Below are 22224 nucleotides of genomic sequence, written 5' to 3' on the forward strand. Positions count from 1 at the left end.
CAACTGCCGTCTCCCACGTTAGCGAGGTAGCGTAAGCAAACAGATAAGGAATGGCCCAACCCACCCACATACACATGTATATACATAAACGCCCACACACACACATATACATACATATACATTACATATTCATATACATTATTATTATTATCATCATCATCATTATTATTATTAGTATTATCATCATCGTCATCATAATTATTATTAGTATTATTATTATTTTCCCTGGGGATAGGGGAGAAAGAATACTTCTCACGTATTCCCTGCGTGTCGTAGAAGGCAACTAAAAGGGAAGGGAGCGGGGGCTGGAAATCCTCCCCTCTTTTTTTTTTTTTTTTTTTTTCAAAAAGAAGGAACAGAGAAGGGGGCCAGGTGAGGATATTCCCTCAAAGGCCCAGTCCTTTGTTCTTAACGCTACCTCGCTATCGTGGGAAATGGCGAATAGTATGAAAAAAAAAAATTATTATTATTATTATTATTTTTCCCTGGGGATAGGGGAGAAAGAATACTTCCCACATATTCCCTGCGTGTCGTAGAAGGCAACTAAAAGGGAAGGGAGCGGGGGGGCTGGAAATCCTCCCCTCTCTTTTTTTTTTTTTTTTTTTTTTTTCCAAAGGAAGGAACAGAGAAGGGGGCTGGATGAGGATGTTTCCTCAGAGGCCCAGTCCTCTGTTCTTAACGCTACCTCACTGATGCGGGAAATGGCGAATAGTATGAAAGAAAAGAAAGAAAATTATTATTATTATTATTATTATTGTTATTATTATTATTATTATTATTATTATTATTATTATTATTATATATGTGTCAGAGGTGGAGGGAATGATAAGTGGGAGACCTAATTAGAGGTGGAAGGATGGAGTGAAAAAGATTTTGAGTGACCGGGGCTTGAACATGCAGGAGGGTGAAAGGCGTGCAAGGAATAGAGTGAATTGGAATGATGTGGTATACTGGGGTTGAGTGCTGTCAATGGATTGAACCAGGGCATGTGAAGCATCTGGGGTAAACCATGGAAAGTTTTGTGGGGCCTGGATGTGGAAAGGGAGCTGTGGTTTCGGTGCACTATACATGACAGCTAGAGACTGATTGTGAACAAATTTGGCCTTTGTCGTATTTTCCTAGCACTGTCTTGCGCGTGTGCGGGGGAAGGGGGGTTGTCGTTTCATATGTGGCAGGGTGGCGATGGGAATGAATAAAGACAGCAAGTATGAATTATGTACATGTGTATATATGTATATGTCTGTGTATGTATATGTATGTGTCCGTTGAAATGTATAGGTATGTATATGTGTGTGTGTGGACGTGTATGTATATACATGTGTATGTGGGTGGGTTGGGCCATTCTTTCATCTGTTTCCTTGCGCTACCTTGCTAATGCGGGAGACAGCGACAAAGTATAATAGATAAATAGTATTGTTGTTATTATTATTATTATTTGGAGGTTTTAAAAATATTTTCTGCCTTGAAAAATCTTCAAACCAGAATAAAGAATATGTGTATTAGATTACATTTCACAAGCTTTTAGAGACAGAAGTTTATTATTGTAGGGAATATTACAGAGGAGGGTCATTGACATCACCACCTTATCACTATTTAGTAGTTGCTCTTATTTACAGTCTCCTTTTCTTATGAAGATAATTAGCTCTTTAACCCCTCACATAGGTTTCCTTTCCAACCCCGTGAATCTCAGTTTTTTAGGTTCTTTAAAGACTTGACCACATACTATTTTCAGAGATATTCACATAACATGAAAGAAATTCTCATCAGAAGTATGTTTTGTCCACCACTTTCACTCTGATAATGTGTTAAAATTTTGCAGGTGTTTCATCACACTGCATTAAAAGGTGCAGGAACAAGGCCTGATTATCAAGTAAGTTACCACTGCATTTTTTTGTCATTATCAACCCTCACCAGAGAATTGATTGCTGATTGTTATTATTTTATCATACATCAGAAACCTTTTCTTGTTATATCAATTGATGAAATTTTCATAACTAGAATTTTACAAGTTTGGAAAACTATCATTTGCACCAGTCAGAAGCATTGTTATTAAGGTCAGGTTGTTGCTAGCAGCACTGCCTTTACTTTTGCTAGAAACACCTTCTTCTGCCTCATCCTGGTTAACTTTCGATGCTCAAAGAGCCAAGTGTCCATTAAATCATTCTCAACATGGCCTGAAGACAGATCATCATCAAGATTTGAAATGATCTGCCTAGTCCTCTAAATCTAGCTAAAAGCTTCTCACTTTCCTTCCTAGAAAATTCACATAGCTGGAGGATGACTGCCTTTGAGGAGAAATTATCATGCACTGCCACTTTGGCAGCAACTCAGGCCCGGTAGGTGGCCTTGAAATAGAGGGGCAAAACTTGGTGCATAGATGCTCCTCTAAAGGAGTTGCCAAGTTCTCAAAGATTTTCAAGTAGTGGAGTTAAGGTGTTAAGGATACTTTGAGAAAGCTGAAGTTGAGAATTGAGAGTGCTGAATGATCCCACAGTAACCTGCCCAGGCCCATAGTGTCACAGGGCGGTTGACATAGCAGGACACACCCTTCCCAAAGTCATTCTTTCTGTTTGCTCAACTGGTGGTGGCCAGATGTGTTTACAATGTGCTAACCTCAGTTCTTGCTCCTCTTCATTTTCTGACCAGTGTTGTTTGCATTTCTTTTTAATTTATAAGATGTAACATGAGACACTGCTGGTGTCGCTTGATAATACCAGCATTCTGTCATTGTTAACCAGTTAACCATGTTAACACTTCCTCTTATTGCTGTTTTTAATTTTTTTCTATTTATTTTGGTATAATTATTTATGTTATGATTCTTTAAACCAAATCTATGAACTTTAGTGTAAATAATGGTAGTGGAGGTACAGTTTGAATAATGGTAGTGGAGATATCCACAACATTTTTGAAAGTAATGTGTAGACCTTAATTATTCCAGTGGTGATGACCCAGTAATTATGTAACCTAAACACACTTGATATGAATGCTAAGTTTTTATTGGCAAGGGGTGGCAGTAATGCTGCCCATCTTTAAGACATATAACTCACATAAGTTAGTTTATTAGTTTTCATTATGTCAGCTTACATCCTGAGGTGGGAAACAAGACATTACAGGTGGTTGACAGCTGTCATGTTTCATTATTGTGCTGCTGTGCAAACAAGCATGGATTTTTGATAATTTAGAGAGATGTTATTTGTGCTGTACATAATACTAAAGTTTTTAAAACTATGATATTACTTTCCCAACTGCTGTCTGCACTGTCACCTTTTTCTTGTTCTCCTCACAGTGTCAGCCTCTTGACAATTTTTTTTTACCTAAAGTTCATTAATTCTTTCCTCATTTTCACTTTTTTTTTCTTTTTTACCATGCCCATGATGTGTCACTGTCTTTTATGCTCCTTCCATTCATTCATATTAATTTTTTTCAGAAACCATCCATAAACCTCCATTTTCTGTTTTGCTGAAAACTTTATCTGCCTCATTCCATTACACTATCCTTATATGTTCATCATGCACATTCTGCATGCCATATGCTCATTTCCACTCATAACCAATTTGCTGGCTGATGATGCATGTTGCAGCATCCAGAATCTTACAGCTATAAGATCTGATTGGTGCAGGATGCTCCATACTTGCTCACACCCCTTGAGAAACCTGAGGAAATGGGGAGATACCTTTTTAAACTGGTGGGTTTGACATTCTGTGCTGTGCATACTCTCAAGTAGAACAAGTTTTGCTTGCCTTTAACTCAACCAAGAAATAATAAAACCCTTTTTGATGATATGTATTGCATCAGTGGCTAGCAAGGGAGTGAGTCTGTAACTGCAAGCCAACTCAGTGAAAGGATTAAACACTGCATCCATGAATATCTTCCATTTCTTTTTACTCTTCTTATTTCCCACACTCTCATAGTATACCATTACTTACTCAGTCTCAGTATTTCTTTATGCTACTTAAACTTGTATACTCTCTCTCTCTCTCTCTCTCTCTCTCTCTCTCTCTCTCTCTCTCTCTCTCTCTCTCTGTCTGTCTGTCTCTCTCTCTCTCTCTCTCTCTCTCTCTCTCTCTCTCTCTCTCTCTCTCTCTCTCTCTCTCTCTCTCTCTCTCTCTCTCTCTCTCTCAAAACTTTCTGGTCCATAAAGGCAAACAGTCACCATTCCTTCATTGTCTACTCTCATTTTAAGTCACATCAACCTTGAACTTACTCTCTTCAACTTTTTTGGCACTGGCACATTCTGACAACCCATTCTGCATCAGAGGCACCAGTCTTTCCTTTTATTCAATTTTGTCCTCCCACAAATAGTGGCCTTTATGCCTTAAACTTTTCTAGGCTGTTTTATCTCCTTCCAGTTTAACTTTCTAATGCATAGAGCCAGAGTATTTGGGTTTCTTTCCTCAAACATGGCACCTATATCTTCTTTTCATCCTGGTTACAACCATGCAATTTCAGATAACCCAGTACATCCATCTTCCACCCCTCCCAGCGGTTTTATCTCTTAACTTTCTCCACCCGTCAATCTTTTCTTTTTTCTTTTATTTGCCCTCATTCATTCATGGCCGTACCTTGATGAGGATTTCTCTCTATGACTTGAGTCTTATGTAAAAGAAGAAATAGTGATATAAAGCTGTAGTGAATATGTTTTATTCCCCAATGAAATGAGGAATATCTTCATAAGTAAGTTGTTACCCTGGGGCTTTCAGCTAAAAAATTAATCACTACGAATTGCTGTATAATCCTCCTCCATCTTTCATTTTTATTTCTTCCAATAACCTTTCCATCCTTTAACTCCTCCAGATGGATATTTATGCAAGGCTAGCGACTCCTCTAGACTTGAATTACACAATGAGTTTTGCTCCTCTATTTCAAGGCTGCCTTCCTACCTGAGGTGGTTTCTGAGTTGGTAGTATGCGATAATTTCTCTCCACAATGAGTCGCCACAATGACAACATTATGTTGTGAGTTTTCTAGGAAGGGATTTGAGTAGCTTTTAGCTAGATATAGAGGACAGGCAGATGATTCTGAATTACATGACAATGATGACCAGTCTTTGGATCATGTGGAGAGAGATTTTATGGACACTGACTCTTCCAGCACTGAAAGTTGACCAAGATGACAGCAGGAGGAAGTGTTTCCAGCACCCCCCATACCTTGACAATGGTGTATCTGATTGGAGCAGCTGGTAATTTTACAGTCTTTGATAATTTTGCTGCTGTGGAGGTATTATAGGAGTATTAGGTAGAAGTAAACAGTAGGAAAATTAGGTAGAAGCCTCTGAAAACACTGCGTTAGACTTGCCTTTCACCAGTGGCCTGTAAAGGGTGAAGTGCTAAAGGCTAAGAAGCAGCACTAGAGTTCACTAGTTATGGAGACTATTGCCATGGCCACCCCATGAGGGAGTTCCAGAAAGGAACATGTGTAAGATATATAGATAGATAGATAGATCAATGGATCAGTGATTATAACAAGAAAAGATTTATTAGATAAGGTAGAACAATGATGATCAGTGATGAATTTTTTTGGTGTACATAAAATGAATGATGAAATATGTGTAGTGGAAACTCACTTGACATTTGGGCCTTACTGCTACACTTTTTAGTACAATGATTAGAGTACAGTGAAATATGAATGGAAGAGTTCTGGAGGGAAAAATATGGTGGAAGAATGTGTGGAATGGTGTATGTGAGGGAGGCATTAAAGGACAGGGATACACAAAGACTTGCCATGGCCACCCCCTTGTCGGGATTTCTTGGAAGGAATGGGTGTCAGAGATACAAATAGATATTGGTGACAACTTTAAAATTGATACAGATTATTAGAGTGATATTAGTGGATGAAACATACTTCTTGAATAATTTTTATTGTCATATGAATATCTTTGAAAGTGTAAGGTTGAATAGAATTTTTATACAACTTGAAAACTGAGACTCACAGGGTTAGAAAGGAAACCGAAATGAGAAGGTAAGAGGTAAAATATCTGCTCTACAACCACACCTGAGGAGCTCTAATAATTTCCTGCATTCTTCTTCTTATACTCTTATTTTTCCTTTCATTTGATATGGCCATGATTGGGACATATTTTTGTCCATGCTCTGTCACATAAAGAAAAAATAGTTTACCAGTTATGAGTAAAAATTTGCAGATTTCCTGACATTTGCCCAGTTCTCATGCTGAGCATTCCTATTTATAATTCAAAAGCTTACAGCACTGGTGCTCTTACCTCATTCATATTGAATGCTTGTCACTTTTTAATATGGCTATTACTGTTGTGTATAATTACCTTGAACTATCTTGTTACATCTTAAGCTCTTTATGTAAAGATAAATTTCTTACCCAGATTGCTGTCTTCTTATGATGAAATATTTTTAAATGCTAGCAGCAACAACAGCAGCAGCAGCAACAGCAGCAGCAACAACAGCAACAGCAACAGCAACAACAGCAGCAGCAACAACAACAGCAGCATCATACAGCAATACGCCATCAGTTGCAGCAGCAGCTACAGCAGCGACCAGGCATGACTATGAATATTGGACAGCAAGGTCCAGGATCTAATACTCCCCTTGGCCAACCTCGAATCATGCAGCCTTCTATGCCTTCCTCAGGGCTTAAGCAGCTTCTTCAGCAGGTAAAGGTATCAAACTTTGTAACTTAGGTTCTCTTGTTCTTTCTGTGTTATCTTTTTTTAATTTTCTTCTGGTTGTTACTGTTTTGCTGGCACAGTTATTACTTTGTAGTTGTTTTTACTTGTCATTCTGCTAAGTGATCCAGCTTTTTAGTGGCTGTCAGATTGCACTCCTCTGACCTTGGTAGCTGTCTTTTTCTTTCTGCCTCTCTCACACGTGAACTGCTGGCATTCTGTCAACAAAATGCAGTTTTTCCATGTCGCACATAACACTTGACAACATTTAACTCACATAACTAATTCTTTGTAGCTTAATTTTTCTTGCATAGGGTACTATGTGTTAACACTGCCTTTGGGCAAAATGATTGGAGCAGTAAATAGAAGTAATAGTAGGTTTAGATAGAAGCATTAAATAGAAGTGGTGGGTAGGAACATTAGGTGGGAGCATTAGTTAGAAGTAATAGCTTTAAACATTAAGTAGACACATTAGGTAGAAAAACTCTGTAGGAACTGTAGGTTGGAGCCTCTAAGAACACTGCACTAGAGCTGCCCTCTGCCGTTGGCCTGTTAAGGGTGAAACACTAAAGGCTAAAATGAGGCACTGGAGTTTACCAGTAATGGAGACTGGTTTGCTGTGACCACCCCTTCAGGGAATTCCTGAAGAGAACAGGCATTAGATAGAGTAATAGATAGATAGACAGATAGATACATAGATTGATGACCTTGAATGCTTACCTTTAGTGAATCAGTGCAGCGAGACAGGTGACCAGTGCTCTGATTGGTTAATTGCATAACATCATGGTCTGAAGATCCTCAAAAAGTGCTCTGATTAGCTGACTTTCATGATTAGTAAAAAGTTAACAAATGAATATGACAGCATTATCAACCCAAGTTAAGGTTAACATCCTAGGTTGATTAAGCCTGATAAATTTTCCTGCAAGCTAATGAACAGAAATTCACATATATATATATATAAAAATATATATTCACATATATATATATATATATATATATATATATATATATATATATATATATATATATATATATTTTTTCTTTCTTTTAAACTATTTGCCATTTCTCGCGTTAGCGAGGTAGCGTTAAGAACAGAGGACTGGGCATTTTTTGGAATATCCTCACCTGGCCCCCTCTGTTCCTTCTTTTGGAAAATTAAAAAGAAAAATGAGAGGGGAGGATTTCCAGCCCCCCGCTCCCTCCCCTTTTAGTCGCCTTCTACGACACGCAGGGAATACGTGGGAAGTATTCTTAATCCCCTATCCCCAGGGATATATATATATATATATATATATATATATATATATATATATATATATAGGAACAATGTAGGGAGAAGAGAATGGTGGGGGTAAGTGAGCTTGGAGAAGAGATTTATGTGAAGAAATACCAGGTGAGATTGAGTGAGGAATGGCAGAAGGTGAGATTATATAAAGCCAGGGGAATAGGCGAGGAATGGGGGGCTATTTATGGAAAAGGTGCTGGTATGAAGGAGAGAAGTATGTGGATGTGTATGTTGAGAGGTGGGTAGGTGTGTAAGGGTAGTTAATGGTAGGATGATAAAGCAAAGGTGCTTGTGAAAGAAAAAAGAGAGATATATGGGCAGTACTTATAGGGAAGTAAAGTTGTTAGTGAAAGAGAAAAGAGAGGCATATGGGCAGTACTTACAAGAATGATTAGAATTGATTGGGAGGTGTACAAGAGAAAGTGGGAGGAAGTCAAGAGGATGGTGCAGGGGTTGGAAAAGAGCACAAATGAGAATTGGGAATGAGTAATTGTCAGTGAATTTATGGAAGGAGGATAATAGTTTGAAAAAAAGAGAACTTGTTTGATGGTGGGGTTGCAAATGTAGGATGTTAGGATTAAGGAGGTATGCTAGGTGAGTCATGGAAAATGGTTTGGTGAATTTGTTTGATGGTAGGGTTGCAAATGTAGGATGTTAGGATTAAGGAGGTCTGCTAGGTGAGTCATGGAAAATGGCTTGGTGAAAAGAGAAGAGTGGGTAAAAGCCTTATGTAAGATGAAATGTGGCTAGGCAGCTGAAGTGGATAAGGAAGTGGGTGACTGTGTTGTTGATTGGTTTGTTCAGATATTCAAAGTATATGTGGAACATGTTGAGGTTACTGAAGATTGTCAGAATGTATATATAAAGGCAAGGGGGACAAAGGTGAGTGTTTGAATATGGAGGTATAAGTTTGTTGATTGTACCTGCTGAGTTGTATGGGAGAGTGATGATTAAGAGGGTGAAGGCATGTAGAGAGCATCAGATTAGGGAGGAACATTCTGGTTTCAGGAATGGTAGAGGATACATGCATTAGGTGTTTGCTCTGAAGAATTTGTATGAGAAATACTTAGAGAAACAGATGGATTTGTATGTGCCATATTTGGATCTGTAGAAAGCACATGATAAGAGTTGATAGAATGCTTTGTAGGTCGTATGAATATATGTTGTTGGAGGAAAACTACTAGAAGCAGTGAGTTCTTATCAAGAGTGTAAGGCATGTGTGTGAGTAGGTAGAGAGGAGGGTGAATGGTTCCAGGCAAAGGTAGACCTGCAGCAGGGTTGTGTTATGTCATTATGGCTGTTTACATTTTTTTATTGATGGGATAGTGATGGAAGTAATGCAAGGGTTTTGGAGTGGGGCAAGTATGCAGTGTGAAGCAGATGAGGAGACTTAGGAAGTGAGACAGTTGTCTGCTGATGACACAGTATTGATTGCAGATTCAAGTGAGAAACTGTAGAGTTGGTGTCTGAGATTTGGTGAATGTGTTAGAGGAGGAAGTTGAGAAATATAAATAAAAGCAAAGTTATGAGGTTTAGCAGTGCTGAGGGACAGGTTGGTTGGGATGTGAGTTTGAATGGAGAAAATTTGGAGGAAGTGAAGTGTGTTAGATATATGGAATGGGACTAGGCAGCTAATGGAACCATGGAAGGGGGAGTGAATTGTAGGGTGGGGCGGGTGTTCTGGGAATATTGAGGAAAGAGAAGTCAATAACTGGAAGGCCAAAAGGTATTGACTGAAGGTGTAGCAGTCCTAATGATGTTGTTTGGATATGAGGCATGGATTATAGATGGAAATATACAAAGGAATGTGGATGTGCTGGAAAGGAAATGTTTAAGAACAGTATGTGGTGTGAGGTGGTTTTATCAAGTAAGTAATAAAAGGATAAAGAAGAATTTTGGTGATAAGATCAGTGGTTGTTGAGAGAGATGAAGAGGGTGTGCTGAAAGAGTTTGAACATATAGAGGGAATGAATGAGGAAAGGTTGACAAAAAGGATATATGTGTCAGAAGTGTAAGGGGCAAGGAGAAGGGGTAGACCAAATTGGAGATGGGAGGGTGGAGGAAAAAAGATTTTGAGTACTTAGGGGCCTGAACATGCAGAAGGGTGAAAAGCAAAGCATGCATGGGATTGAGTGAATTAGAGTGATATGGAAAACGAGGTAACTTGTTAGTGGACTGACTCAGACACTTGGGGGAAGCTATGGAAAGGTCTATGGTGCCTGATTATGGTAGAAGACTTTGGTTCTACATTACATATGACAACTAGAGAAGGGATGTGAGCAAATGAGGGGTTTCTTTGTCTTTCCTTGCATGGCCTCGCTAATGGAGGAAACGGTGAGCAAGCATTAGAAAATTAAACTTTGTTGTATAGTCTCCGGTAAGACATATTGAATTAAACAAGATAGAATGAATACAGAACATTTTGCAATTAAGACGAATGGATTGGAGCATATGAATTATGAGTGACTAGAAGAAATAGATCTTTACAGTCTTGAGTGCTGGAGGGAGAGGCAACAAATAGAGGGAATAAAAACAATGTTCTGAACCTGAAAGTAACCAGAGAAGCATGATACAGATTCATTTAGTCAAGCGTACTTCCTGGAAACATACCAGAAATGTATAAGACAAAGATACAAGAAGGTCCAGTAAGGAAGTTAGAATGATTTTTAATGTGATACCAGGTGATCTAAGAAATTTAGATACGAGTAACTACATTACATTCAAAAGAATAGACTCATGATTGAGGACAATACTATGTTAACCTAGAATAGATAACTCTGCCAGAAGAGTGGCAGAAAAATAGCATGACAAATGAGGGGACAAGGAGAGGCAATTGAGAGGTATGATCACCAACTTACATGTCAGAGAGTAAGTTTATTGTGCTAGCCTTGCCACTGTGGCAAAATCTTGTCATATGTAATCGTTGGTAGGTTGGTATTCACTTAACTTAATGCTGTCAAATTGCTAGTATAATTACAGCTAATTACCCTATCTGGTGCTTCACTGTTCATATAAAGTGTCTGTAAAAGAATTTATAAAGTTTCAAAAACTATGTTCTGTAATGGTGGCCATTCATTCACTAGTGAGCTGGCTTTTGCACCTTGCATGAATGCTTCATGTTAATTATAGAACCTGCATTGTAATATTGAAGTATTGCTTGATGATTTTATAGAGTGTATGTATTAGAGTTTAAAGTTTCAAAAACTGTGCACTTAAACAGTGGCCATTCATTCGTTATTGGGCTGACTTTTTGCAACTGGCAATGAAGTCTTCATGGTAATGATGCACACTGCATTTTGATATTGAAATATTGCCTTTTAATATTAACACCTCTCCAGGCTGCAACAACTGTATAAGGGTCCAGTCACGTTGAATGTATGGTCTTTCCCACAAAGCAAAACACCTACCATTCTTGGCATTACATAGGATGCACACATGATTTCACTTACTACACCAGTAACATGAGCACTAAAACATCATACAAACTGAATGCCCTCAGAGCACTAACTGGCATCAGGATTAGACAAGAAAAAGAATCCCATGACATTCCCTGCAAACAATTCATCTGCTTCTATTTAAACTATGCTTCATCTGCCTGGCCTTCTATCCTCTCAAAAGCAGTTATACCAGAGCTGCAAATCAAACAGAATAGTGCATTTCAAACGATTACTAGCATGTCAGTCACAAACACTCAACACCTAATCAATGACACAAAGATCCTTCCAGTACAGTCCAGCCTCAACATGCTTGGTGCTCAACTCCATCAAGCAGCCCTAGACCTGTCCCACTCAAACCACTACATAATTAACAACCAAACTCAATTAAAAAAAAAAATTTTTACCCCTGCCTAACATTTTGCAACCTCTGCACACAGATTCACCACCCTCAACAAATATGACAATGACAGAATATACAGGGGTTGATGTGTTGTCAGTGGAATGCTTCAACCAGGGCATGTAAAGGAACGGGGAATCCATGGAAAGGTCTGCATGGCCTGGTTTTGGATATGGGGCTTTGGTTTCAGTGCATTGCTCATGACTGCTAGAGAATGGATGTTAACAAATGCTGCCTATCTTCATCTGTTCTTAGCTCGACCTAGGTTATGTGGGAAATGACGAACCAGTATGATCACAAAAAACATACACACCAAAATGGCCTAATAGGCTGTAGATAACCACCCGCCCAAGTCAGTCTTAAATTCCAACCCATTGTCATTGACATCATGCAGTGCTACAACATCACAAACAGTGTTTAAACATGCCCATGATGCAAATACCACAGGTAAGATACCAGGCACCTGCTATTAGTTATCCTGCACTCTTAATACATAGATGTACACACATCACTACACTTTACAACCTATGGTCCCAGCCAGTAGTTATGGCTGGTTTTCTGAATGCTGCAGAAGCCTCATAGATATAGAAGGGACTCTTAGGGCAGGAAGTAAGTACATATACATTATATGTTAACCCACATGCATAACTTACCTATATGCCAATAAAACAATAGAATATTGAGTTTAAGGCCACATCTGCCTCATGGTTACTGAAACTCAATGTAGCACACATTTGGCAGCATGAGCTCAAATGTTGTTTTATGGTCACAGAGATGTTCCTGAATGATGCAGTAGAGAGAAATATGTTTTGGTAACCATGGGGTAAATTCAGACTTCACAGTCACATGATATGAGTGTGTATTCAGATATATCTGGTAGTTGCTGTGAAAAGGTTAATCTGTATAACTCCCATTTTACTTAGGGAATTCTTCATATGCTTTTAGAAGTCATTTGTGTTTGCATGTACTTACATTTGCATTTCCTGAATTCTAGATTGGGTATTGGGAGAAAATATTTTACTTTTCATCATTGGTTGTAAATTATGAAGTGTTTTGATTTATTATGGGTTTAGGGTTGAGAAAAATCTATATAGAAGTTTTTCATATTCATTTTGTAAACTCTAATTAAATGGTTGAAATAAGTAGAAAGCAGAGTGCTTTCTAGGAAGTGAATAGATCCAAACAAATGAGTAGTAAATGAAGGGTTACCACTTTGAAACGTATTTTGAAGTGAGTAGAATCACACGAATTGGTAGTAAATAAAAGGTTATCTATTTTGAAGTGAGTAGAATCACACAAATTGTTAGTAATAAAAGGCTATCTCTTTGATGCCTAGTATTAGTTTAGAATCTGTATTACCAAAGTTATTTTATTGATTACACTAACAAAAGTTTTAAAATTACAGCAGCAGGTGCGACTTCAGCAGCAACAACAAGTTCAACACCAACAGCAGCATCAGCAGCAGCAGCAGCAACAACAGCACATCATCATGATGCAGCAACAGGGAATGAGGCCACAGATGGCTGGGCAAGGTCAACAAGTAATGGGTCAGGCTTTAGGGCAACAGGGTATGGGGCAACAAGCTTTAGGTCAGCAAACCATGAATCAACAAGGTATTGGCCAGCCTATTCAGGACAGTGCTGACTATATGGTAGATCTTCTGTGAAGTTCATTGCTTCACAAGTAATCTGTAAACATTTATGTGGCGGGAGCTCATGCAACAAGATGTTCATAGGACTTATCATAAGAATTCAGAATTTCCATCAGTTATGTATTCTTTCAGTCATTAGTGAAGTAATTGACCATTACCATGAACACAATTTCATTGCTTAGGCACAATTCTGAATTCTTCCCAAGACAGTGAATTACTAAATTGTTTACATTTTGTCAGTATTATAATATATCAGACATCTTAAAAAGAGATGATAGTTATTTGTATGTTCATATTTTATGGCTGATCTTTGAGCTTACTTAATTGAGATCTGAGGGGAAAAAAGTTTGAACATTAAAAGGTTTAAAAATAATTTTTCTTATAAATTAAATGAGGTAACAAAGCTGTTGTTTATGCTTGATGGAAAATTGGTACAACCATTGGTAAAACCTTATTTAACCCATTCACTGTCAATGACAGGTACTTATCATGCAGTGCTGATATTTATTCATGCTTATTTGCAATTGCCAGCATTAGTAAGGTAGTGCTAGAAAGTCAAAGAAATGACAATTATTTGTTCACAACCCCTTTCTAACTGTCATGTATAATGCATGATGCGTGGTGATGAGAATTCATATTCATTTTCTTGTGGCCAAACCTATGCCTCACTGGCCTGGTGATCCACCCTGTCAAAAGTAGATATAACAAAGCTGAAAACCACACCAAACAGAGCACTCGGAAAAGCTTAGCTTAGCACGTAAAAACACTCAATACTTACACAACAAAACAAAAGATCCTTCTAGTACAATCCCACCTCTGTTCATGGCACTTATTTTTTCATAACAGTGCTAAACCCTTCCAAACTGCTCCATAATTCACCATCAACTCCAAAGAGAGTTAAAAAGCTTACCACAACTTAGCAGAACTTAGCAGTTCAACAGCACTAAACAACCACCATCCCTACTCAGTCTTAGACACCACTCCACTGGACATACACCCATTTAAAACCATACCCCTAGAAATATGCGAGTTATGCTTTCTCATGTGTGATCTGGACACCACCCATCTCAGCAGCGTATCAAACACCAATTCAGCATGTCAGAAGACCTCTCATGCCCAAGATGGATTTGCCATATTGAAGACATAAAATACTTGCTCCTAGATTGTCCTGCACTCATCTCCCACAGATACTCATGTCTCCACACTTCATGATCCTGAGGTCTCACCTAGTTACACAAGCAACACCTAGGGCAGGATTGTAAGGTAAATTAAAGTAAGCTGTGTCAAAAATCTGAAATTTCTAGGTGTGGAACATACTTGGCGTTGGGTGTCATCATTTACCACCCAGTAGTTACAGTGATTTTTAGGCTTAATCCAGGGTTCCTCACTCCCATCAACATCTGCTCACTATGTTTTAAAGGGTGAAGTTACTTGATTAGATTAACTTTTTATGTTCAGTATCTGAAAATGAAATCTAAGATGACAAAGACACTGCTATTAGTGTTGAAATTGATAATCACTTAAGTGTAGTATGTGATAAGAGAATGTGGCAGAAAGGGATTTGATGAAATATGTGATGAAGATTTTGTGATCTTATCATCTAAGGAGAGAATGACCATGACTTTGTTGTACTTGTGCAGTCCAAAATTGTAAAATTGGATGTAATGAAATATGCATTACAGATTTTTTTATCTTACTATTTAAGAAAAGAAGTACCATGGCTGTTGTTGTATCTCTGCAGTCAAAAATTGTAAACTTTTAAAAGCCAGTTATGACAAATTCTAAGAGGGTACAAAAGTTCTGATGAGGACATAATACATGGGGAAGTTCATATGCACAGTGGACAAAGTGCTGTGATGCTTCATGACGAAACAGGCTCTGGCATGACATCATTGGTATAAACTATTATGATTTTTTTTGTAGGTATGAATGTTTCATGCACTCAGGATACATTCCTAGAATATGTGCTTGGCGAAACAGCTCTTTAAGGCTCATTATACCTTTGCATATAGAGATGCATTCATGGTAACATAATGTCTTACCTATTAGATATATATAGTTTTGTATATGAGGGGTATAGGTATTGATAAACACAGATTACACTGGTCAACAAAAATTTTGTCCCATGGGAAAATAATGTTTCTTATGTATTGTTGCACACTGAATCCAAATATGTTTTCAGAATTTCTCAATCACCCATGGTTTTTTGTTCCAGCATATCATTACATGACTGAGAGAACAGAAAGGATGGGTGATTAGAAAAGTGAAGTGTAAAGGTGTGGTAACATGAATTGGGTGTGTTGCCAAGCATTCCTAACTTGACCTGGCTTCATGTATAGTACCTTCCATTCTTTCAAATGAATTGCTCCTTTAACAAGTCACCTTCATTGGTGTTAACTTCTTGTCTGTCATGGCAGAAATTTTTATCTTGCCTGCATTCCAAATAATGGTTTTAACCATTGATGTAACCAATTTGTAAGCATCATGGACATCAACCTGATGCTCAACAGCTTCCAACTGCCTCAACACGTAATGTTACTTCTAAGGAGAGGCTTTTCCTTATCACATTAAATGCACTAGCAGCACTAGAACCTGCAAACTGCCTTCCAGACATTATTGATAGAAAATAGTCACAATAATATTGAAATATTGGCAAGTCAGCTAGAATGTGTGCACAGAGTAAGTGAGGCAAAATTGTTTCTGTACTAACAGAAGAGAACACTTAGCACTGATTGGACATGAGCATATGTGTGTACAGGTGCTCAGGTTGGCTAATTGAGTAAAAACAAAGTTGCTATTGGTGTGTTATGAGTGTTTGGGCTTGTGACTTTGACTTCTAACCATTGGTGTAGCCAGTTTGAAAGCATCACCATCATCCACCTAATGTTCAACAGCTTCCAACTGCCTCATCACCTGTAATTTTATGTCTAAGGAAAAGCTTTTCTTAGGCATTGTAGATGCACTAGAACCTGCAGGCTGCCTTCCAAACATGATGGGTGGAAAATAGTCACAATAGCATAAGAAAATCGGTGAATCAGCCAGAATGTGTGCATAGTGTAAACACAGCAAAATTGGGACTGTACAAACAGAGGGGAGGTCTTAACTCTGATTGGATGTGAGCATATATGTGTACGGCACTTTGATTGGCTATGGATTTTCATAATTTTTTCTAGTAAAACTAGAACTCCTTGATGCAAGCAAGAGCGCTAAAATGAAACAGCACTCTACAGGATATTTATGTATTATTCAGTGTATAATACATATATTTTTCCAGATTTATTTTATTTTATGTGAGACTGGGGGCTTGATATTAATATGGTGGCAGTGAATGGGTTAAAGTTAAAACATTATCAATGAGCATCATGCACATAAATAAGTATGATTTAACATGACAGTTTAACTTTGATATTGAAAAAAGAAATATAGAGCACTGAGAAAAAGACCATACAATATGTAGATTCTTGTTGCTATTTTTTTTCTATCCTGATCTTTTCAGGAAGGAATTAAAAACCAGAAAACATTAAGAATAGAAATAGAAAATTGTAAACATTCCTTAAGTGCCCATGGTATCCATGTCAGGTTATCATTTGTACGTTTGATTGAGGATAAAATGATTACTGAACATCATTTTTGAATCCAAAGAATTTTCATTGTAATGATTTCTTTATGTATCCAGACCATAAGGCATTGTGCAGTACTTCCCTTAGACACTTAAACTTTGAATGGAAAAAAGTAATGGGTTTTAGAGGTAAAGATAGGGAATAGATAGGATAAATATTTTTTTATTTCTTAGTTCCAGTAGCACATAATCCAGTAATGCCCATTGTTCTCCAACCTTGTTGAACCACAAATTTATTAATGCTCCTTTTCTTTAAACCATTTATTTCCAGTCGCCAATTTTTTTCAGCATACAATTCTAAAATGCTATAATCCATTTTCATTGAGTAACCAGTGCCTCCAATTTATACCTTCAACTGCCACTAAATGCACTTTTGCATTCATATACTCAAATATTGAAATATGATAGCTGAGGCATTTACTCAGCTCCTCCCAAAATCCACCTTTTTCCTTACTTCTCTCACTACTGTGTGCATAAGCATTAACAATCAGCGACCTTCATTAGAAGCACTACCCTTCCCTTGCTCATGTCTTCACATTAATCCCAGACTTTACTTCCTGAATTTGCCCAACCCATTCTAACCACATGCCCTTCAACACAGAGCCAGAATCTTCTGGTTCCTCTCAGTAAACCCAATCCCCGTCTCTCCATTTTTCTCATCCTGTTTACATTCACGTTCATTCAGATACCCCAGTTTGATCGCCAATGGAGAAATCCTTGCTTGAATTCTTCAGTTCCTGTGTTTGGAAAGTGACTGCACAAGGAGCTTCAACCTCTCTTAGTTGCTTCTTACAACCACAGGAGATAGGTGGGTAGTTTTTCCTCCCTTACCCGAAAGATAAATAAAATGGGGATTTAGGATAGTGTTAATTATGTGTTATCAAGTGTTATGTGAGATGTGGAGAGAAAGTATCCTTTTATAGAGCGAGTTCAGCATCTTGCATATATGAGGCACAAAAGAAAGACAGGAACCTGGGCAAGGGAGGGAAATTGACAGACATTGTAGTGCTGGTTCACAATGCTGCCGTCACTATTACTCCTGGCACCCTGGAAGAGTACTGTACTACCCTAGTTGGTACCTGCCTACCATCTGCTGCCTCTGAATTTTGTGCTAATTGGCAGGTGGGCAAAGGAGAGGTTGCACATGGAAATATATGGGAAAGACAGATAATAGAAGGCCCATTTGCCCATGTGTAGATTATTTGTGGATAGCTTCTGTCTTTCTTTTCTTTCATATATGTTCACTGTTTCCCGCATCTGTGAGGTAGCACCAGGATCAGAAAAAGAAAAGGCTACATTCACTCATTTTTATTTTTAATCTAAGTGGATGAAGTAGGGATAAAAGAGTAAGAAGGATTTCTCCATGCCCTCAACTCCCTTGTGCAACAACAACCGGTAGGGAGAAGAATGGATTTATGAACAAAGGAATGAAGGCATATTGCATATACATGTGTACTGGTTGAGTGGTGCTATTGAGACCTGCCAACATGGACTTGAATGTGATGTTTATGGGCCTAGGGAAAGCACATGATAGCAGGAAGAGAGACAGGTTCTTTGGAGTGAGTCTTAATGGAGAGAACTTGGAGGATATGGAGTGTTTTAGATACCTTGGAGTAGATATGGCAGTGAATGGAACCATGGGAGCTGAATTGAGACATAGGGTGGGTGAAGGGACAATGGTCCTGGGCACATCGAGGAATGGTTGGAAAGAGAGTTGGCTGTCTTTAAGGGCAAAGATGGGTGTGTTTGATGATTAGCATGTAGACCTATCAGTGCTGTATGGCTGTGAGACAAAAATGTAAAGAAAGTGGATGTGTTCAAGATGAAATGTTTTAGGACAGTATGTGGCCTGAGGAGTGGAGGGAACAAGAAAAAGAGGAAAATCAAGGAGGTGGTGGAAGGATAGAGTGAAAGGTGTTTTGAAGGTCTGCAACCTAAACATGTAGGAAGATGTGAGGTGAGCAAGGGATAGAGCAATTGGAGTGATGGTGTTCTGTCATTGGGTTGAATCAGGGCATGTGGAATGGTTGAAGGAAGCCACAGAAAGGTCTGTGGAGACTGGTTGTAGATAGAGGGCTAAGGTTTTGGTGTATTATACATGACAGCAAAAGAGCAGATATGAGTGAATGAGGCCATTTTCTTCATTTTTCCTGGCACCACCTAGATGACATGGAAATTGCAAACATGCTTAAAAAATATTATTATTATTATCATTAGTAGTAGTAGTGGTAGGTAGTAGTAGTAGTAGTAGGAGTAGTGTTAGTAGCAGTAGTAACAGTAGTAGTAAAAGTAGTAGTAGTAGGAGTTGTGTTAGAAGTAGTAGTAACAGTAGTAGTAGAAGTAGTAGTAACAGTAGTAGTAGTAGTAGTAGTAACAGTAGTATTGACTGAAAAATTTTGAAGCTATTTATTATTTACTGTTGGATAGAAAGCCTAAGATTTATTTGTTAAAGATTCATAATTTCACTGAATACGTTTTAGCCATCTGTAGAATGAATTACGTTCAAAATGTATGAATTACATTATAGTGAAATTCTGGTAATTGAGCTGCCATTATGTGGTGATACCTGTACATCATGTATAGCATATTGATTTCTCTTTTGGGTGTTATTGTACTTTGCCCACTTGTGGAATTGCCTGGAGAAAGGTTCCTGGGGTTATATACTACAAATGATAATTTCTCTGTGGAAAATTGACAGACTAGATATGTTACAGTTCTACAGTATGCTCAAGAGTGTAGAGGGTTGAGTAAGGAACTTTCTTCTTGTTGCTGCAGATGCCATACTCATTTCCACTGCATGTGTCATAATCATTGACACCTAATGTTCTATACAGAATGAAGGTTGGTCTCCTACCATTAACCACCAATGAATGAGTCTTGTACCTAAATCTGAGCCTTGCTAGAACTACTTCACTGTGTTGGCTGGAGTGAATATTTGTCACCAAGGGGTGCCATGGTCTATAATCTCTTAGTTTATTTTTTGTGGTCTCCATCCATTGTACAGAAATTGTCTTGAGGGACTTGTATTACTGTTTGGGAGAGAAAACCAAGCATCAAAGCACTGCCACTATAGCCTGATGATCAGCTCATTCATTCCTAGAAATGTCCTACAAGTAAGAACCCAGCGCAAAGTTACTGCCTTGCCTTGAGTGGATAGTAGTACAAGCCAGCTTTGGATTTCCCTCTACTGGTTTTGATGAGCTAAATCTGTGGGAGAGTTGCAGTGTACTATAAGAACTGGAGTATATCAGTGCTTTGACTCTTCAGCTCCTTGATCATTGTAACTGTTGATAATACGGAGTGAGGTTCAGTGGTGAAGATGGAAGCTGTGGGAGGCAGGCTGCCTCCAGCAGTCTTGCTGCTGCTCACCACTGCACATTCTGTCATTATTAGATTTGGAGCCATCAGTAAAATATTTCTGTTGAACGTTGATGTTTTAAGGTGTTCTTTAGGAATTTTTGCACGATTTTATTTTTAATATTTTTCCTCTTAAATGCAGCCATATACTTGCAATGTGGCAGTTATGAACTGGACTGGGTGGGATCAGATTAATTCCTGTTGGTAAAAACTTGCTGTGATTCAAAGACCTGTTAAAGAATCCTTCATTCTCCCACAAAACAGGGCACTTATTTCTTCAAAGGTTTTCCTGAAGCCTTACCAACTACGCTCATATCATTTCATCAGCCATATCATCTCAGATTTGCCTGTCAAGAGCAGTACAAAGATCATGAAAATTTGCAAGGTTAAAATCAGTTTTTTGCATCTGTCATGTTGACCTCAAAAGTAAATTGTCAGTGTTATTAATGGGATCCTCATTTGTAGTTAAAACTAAATCTGATATATTCTTGTGAGTAGGTTTCTTGACTGATTAGGGCACTATCAATCAAATTTAGGCAGATTCTTTTCATATATGAAGCAAAAAGCATTCTGAGAATACAATACCTGATCACAGAACAGGAACAGGGATGCTGCCGCACATCTATCTGGATACTTTATCATTACATGCCTTATCTACCCAAATCATTCCTTTGCCAGAATCAGAGCTGGTTCATGAGTTTGGTATAGTGTGTAAAGTGAGGATAATGAGAGTAAATGTGAATAAAAAGGAAGATTAGGTTTAGCATTGAAGAGAGACAGGATGATAGGATTTTATTAATGGAGAAAATGTGGAGGATGTGAAGTGTTTTAGATACCTGGAAGTGGATATGGTAGGGAGTGGAACCATGGGAGCCAAAGTCAGCCGTAAATGGGTGAGGAGGCTAATATCATGGGCACATTGTCCATGAGGGCATAGGTTGGTTGGTTTGATGGTATTGTAGCCCTGATAGTTATGTATGGATGTGAATCTTAATATTTTTTCTTACCCACAGGAATATGAGTGGTAATTTAATAGTAGTCTGTTTATGCAACAGCAGCTTCACCTAATGGGATTATAAGAATCATAATGCATTGTACATGATGTACCCACACATTTTTACTCCTAATTACAAACTGATTGTTGGAGAGAAAAGATATATATACACAGCATAGTGATAAATCAAACCTTGAATGTTTTTAACTTTAATTCTAGGCTGTTTGAATAGTAAACATCAGAATTACAACCTAAATTCATATTAGGATTACATGATCCTGGTGATTAATACATGCTTAGAAATCAGTGATTAATGAAAAATCAAAGTACCTGTAGACTGTAAGTACAGTAGGGTACTGTGCTTGAAATATAAAGTTATAAGTTTATAATTGAAAACCTTAGTGTAAAAGAGAAATTCTAATGGGAAATAATTAGAATTAATACCGTTTTTCTCCACATTCTTCATCACACATACCTCCATCTTTCTTTGCAAGTGAAGACCATCTGGATGTAACACAGAAAAATACAATGTATTATATAGTATACTTGTTTTTTATTTATTTTCACCTTGACTGGTATGTATTTTATAAAAGTTTGTATGTCAGATATCATATATATTCTGTATGTATCTTCAAAATGTAGTTTCTGTCCTATTCTTTTTCAGTTTACATGCCTAGGTTTTTTCTTTGTTTACTGAGCTTTAGTAATTAAAGGATTTCATTTTCAGTAATCTGAAATATCAGTTTACCGAGGCATTCTCTTGTAATTCTGACATCACAGTCATTTAATGTAGGCCTTATTCTCATTCAAGTTACCAGTGTTTCACTTTACATATCTGGAAATGGAGCTT

The 22224-nt window shown here is 37.9% G+C and overlaps 1 protein-coding gene across 6 annotated transcripts in view; it reads left to right on the top strand.

Moving 5' to 3' along the window:
* The window catches only part of LOC139749043 (mediator of RNA polymerase II transcription subunit 25-like), a 70443-nt gene extending 48526 nt beyond the window's left edge, over nucleotides 1-21917 (top strand). Inside the window, exons 16-18 of one of the 6 annotated variants that reach the window (XM_071662453.1) lie at nucleotides 1820-1870; nucleotides 6374-6628; nucleotides 13159-21917. In XM_071662453.1, coding sequence (XP_071518554.1) covers nucleotides 1820-1870; nucleotides 6374-6628; nucleotides 13159-13419 — 567 coding nt within the window. In that variant the 3' untranslated portion in view covers nucleotides 13420-21917. The remainder of the gene's footprint in view (nucleotides 1-1819; nucleotides 1871-6373; nucleotides 6629-13158) is intronic. The other 5 variants (XM_071662457.1, XM_071662454.1, XM_071662455.1 and 2 more) reach the window with 5 other exon arrangements.
* Nucleotides 21918-22224: the final 307 nt, after the last annotated feature.

Source organism: Panulirus ornatus, chromosome 6 (assembly GCF_036320965.1).
Source record: "Panulirus ornatus isolate Po-2019 chromosome 6, ASM3632096v1, whole genome shotgun sequence".
Taxonomy (NCBI): Eukaryota; Metazoa; Arthropoda; class Malacostraca; order Decapoda; family Palinuridae; genus Panulirus; species Panulirus ornatus.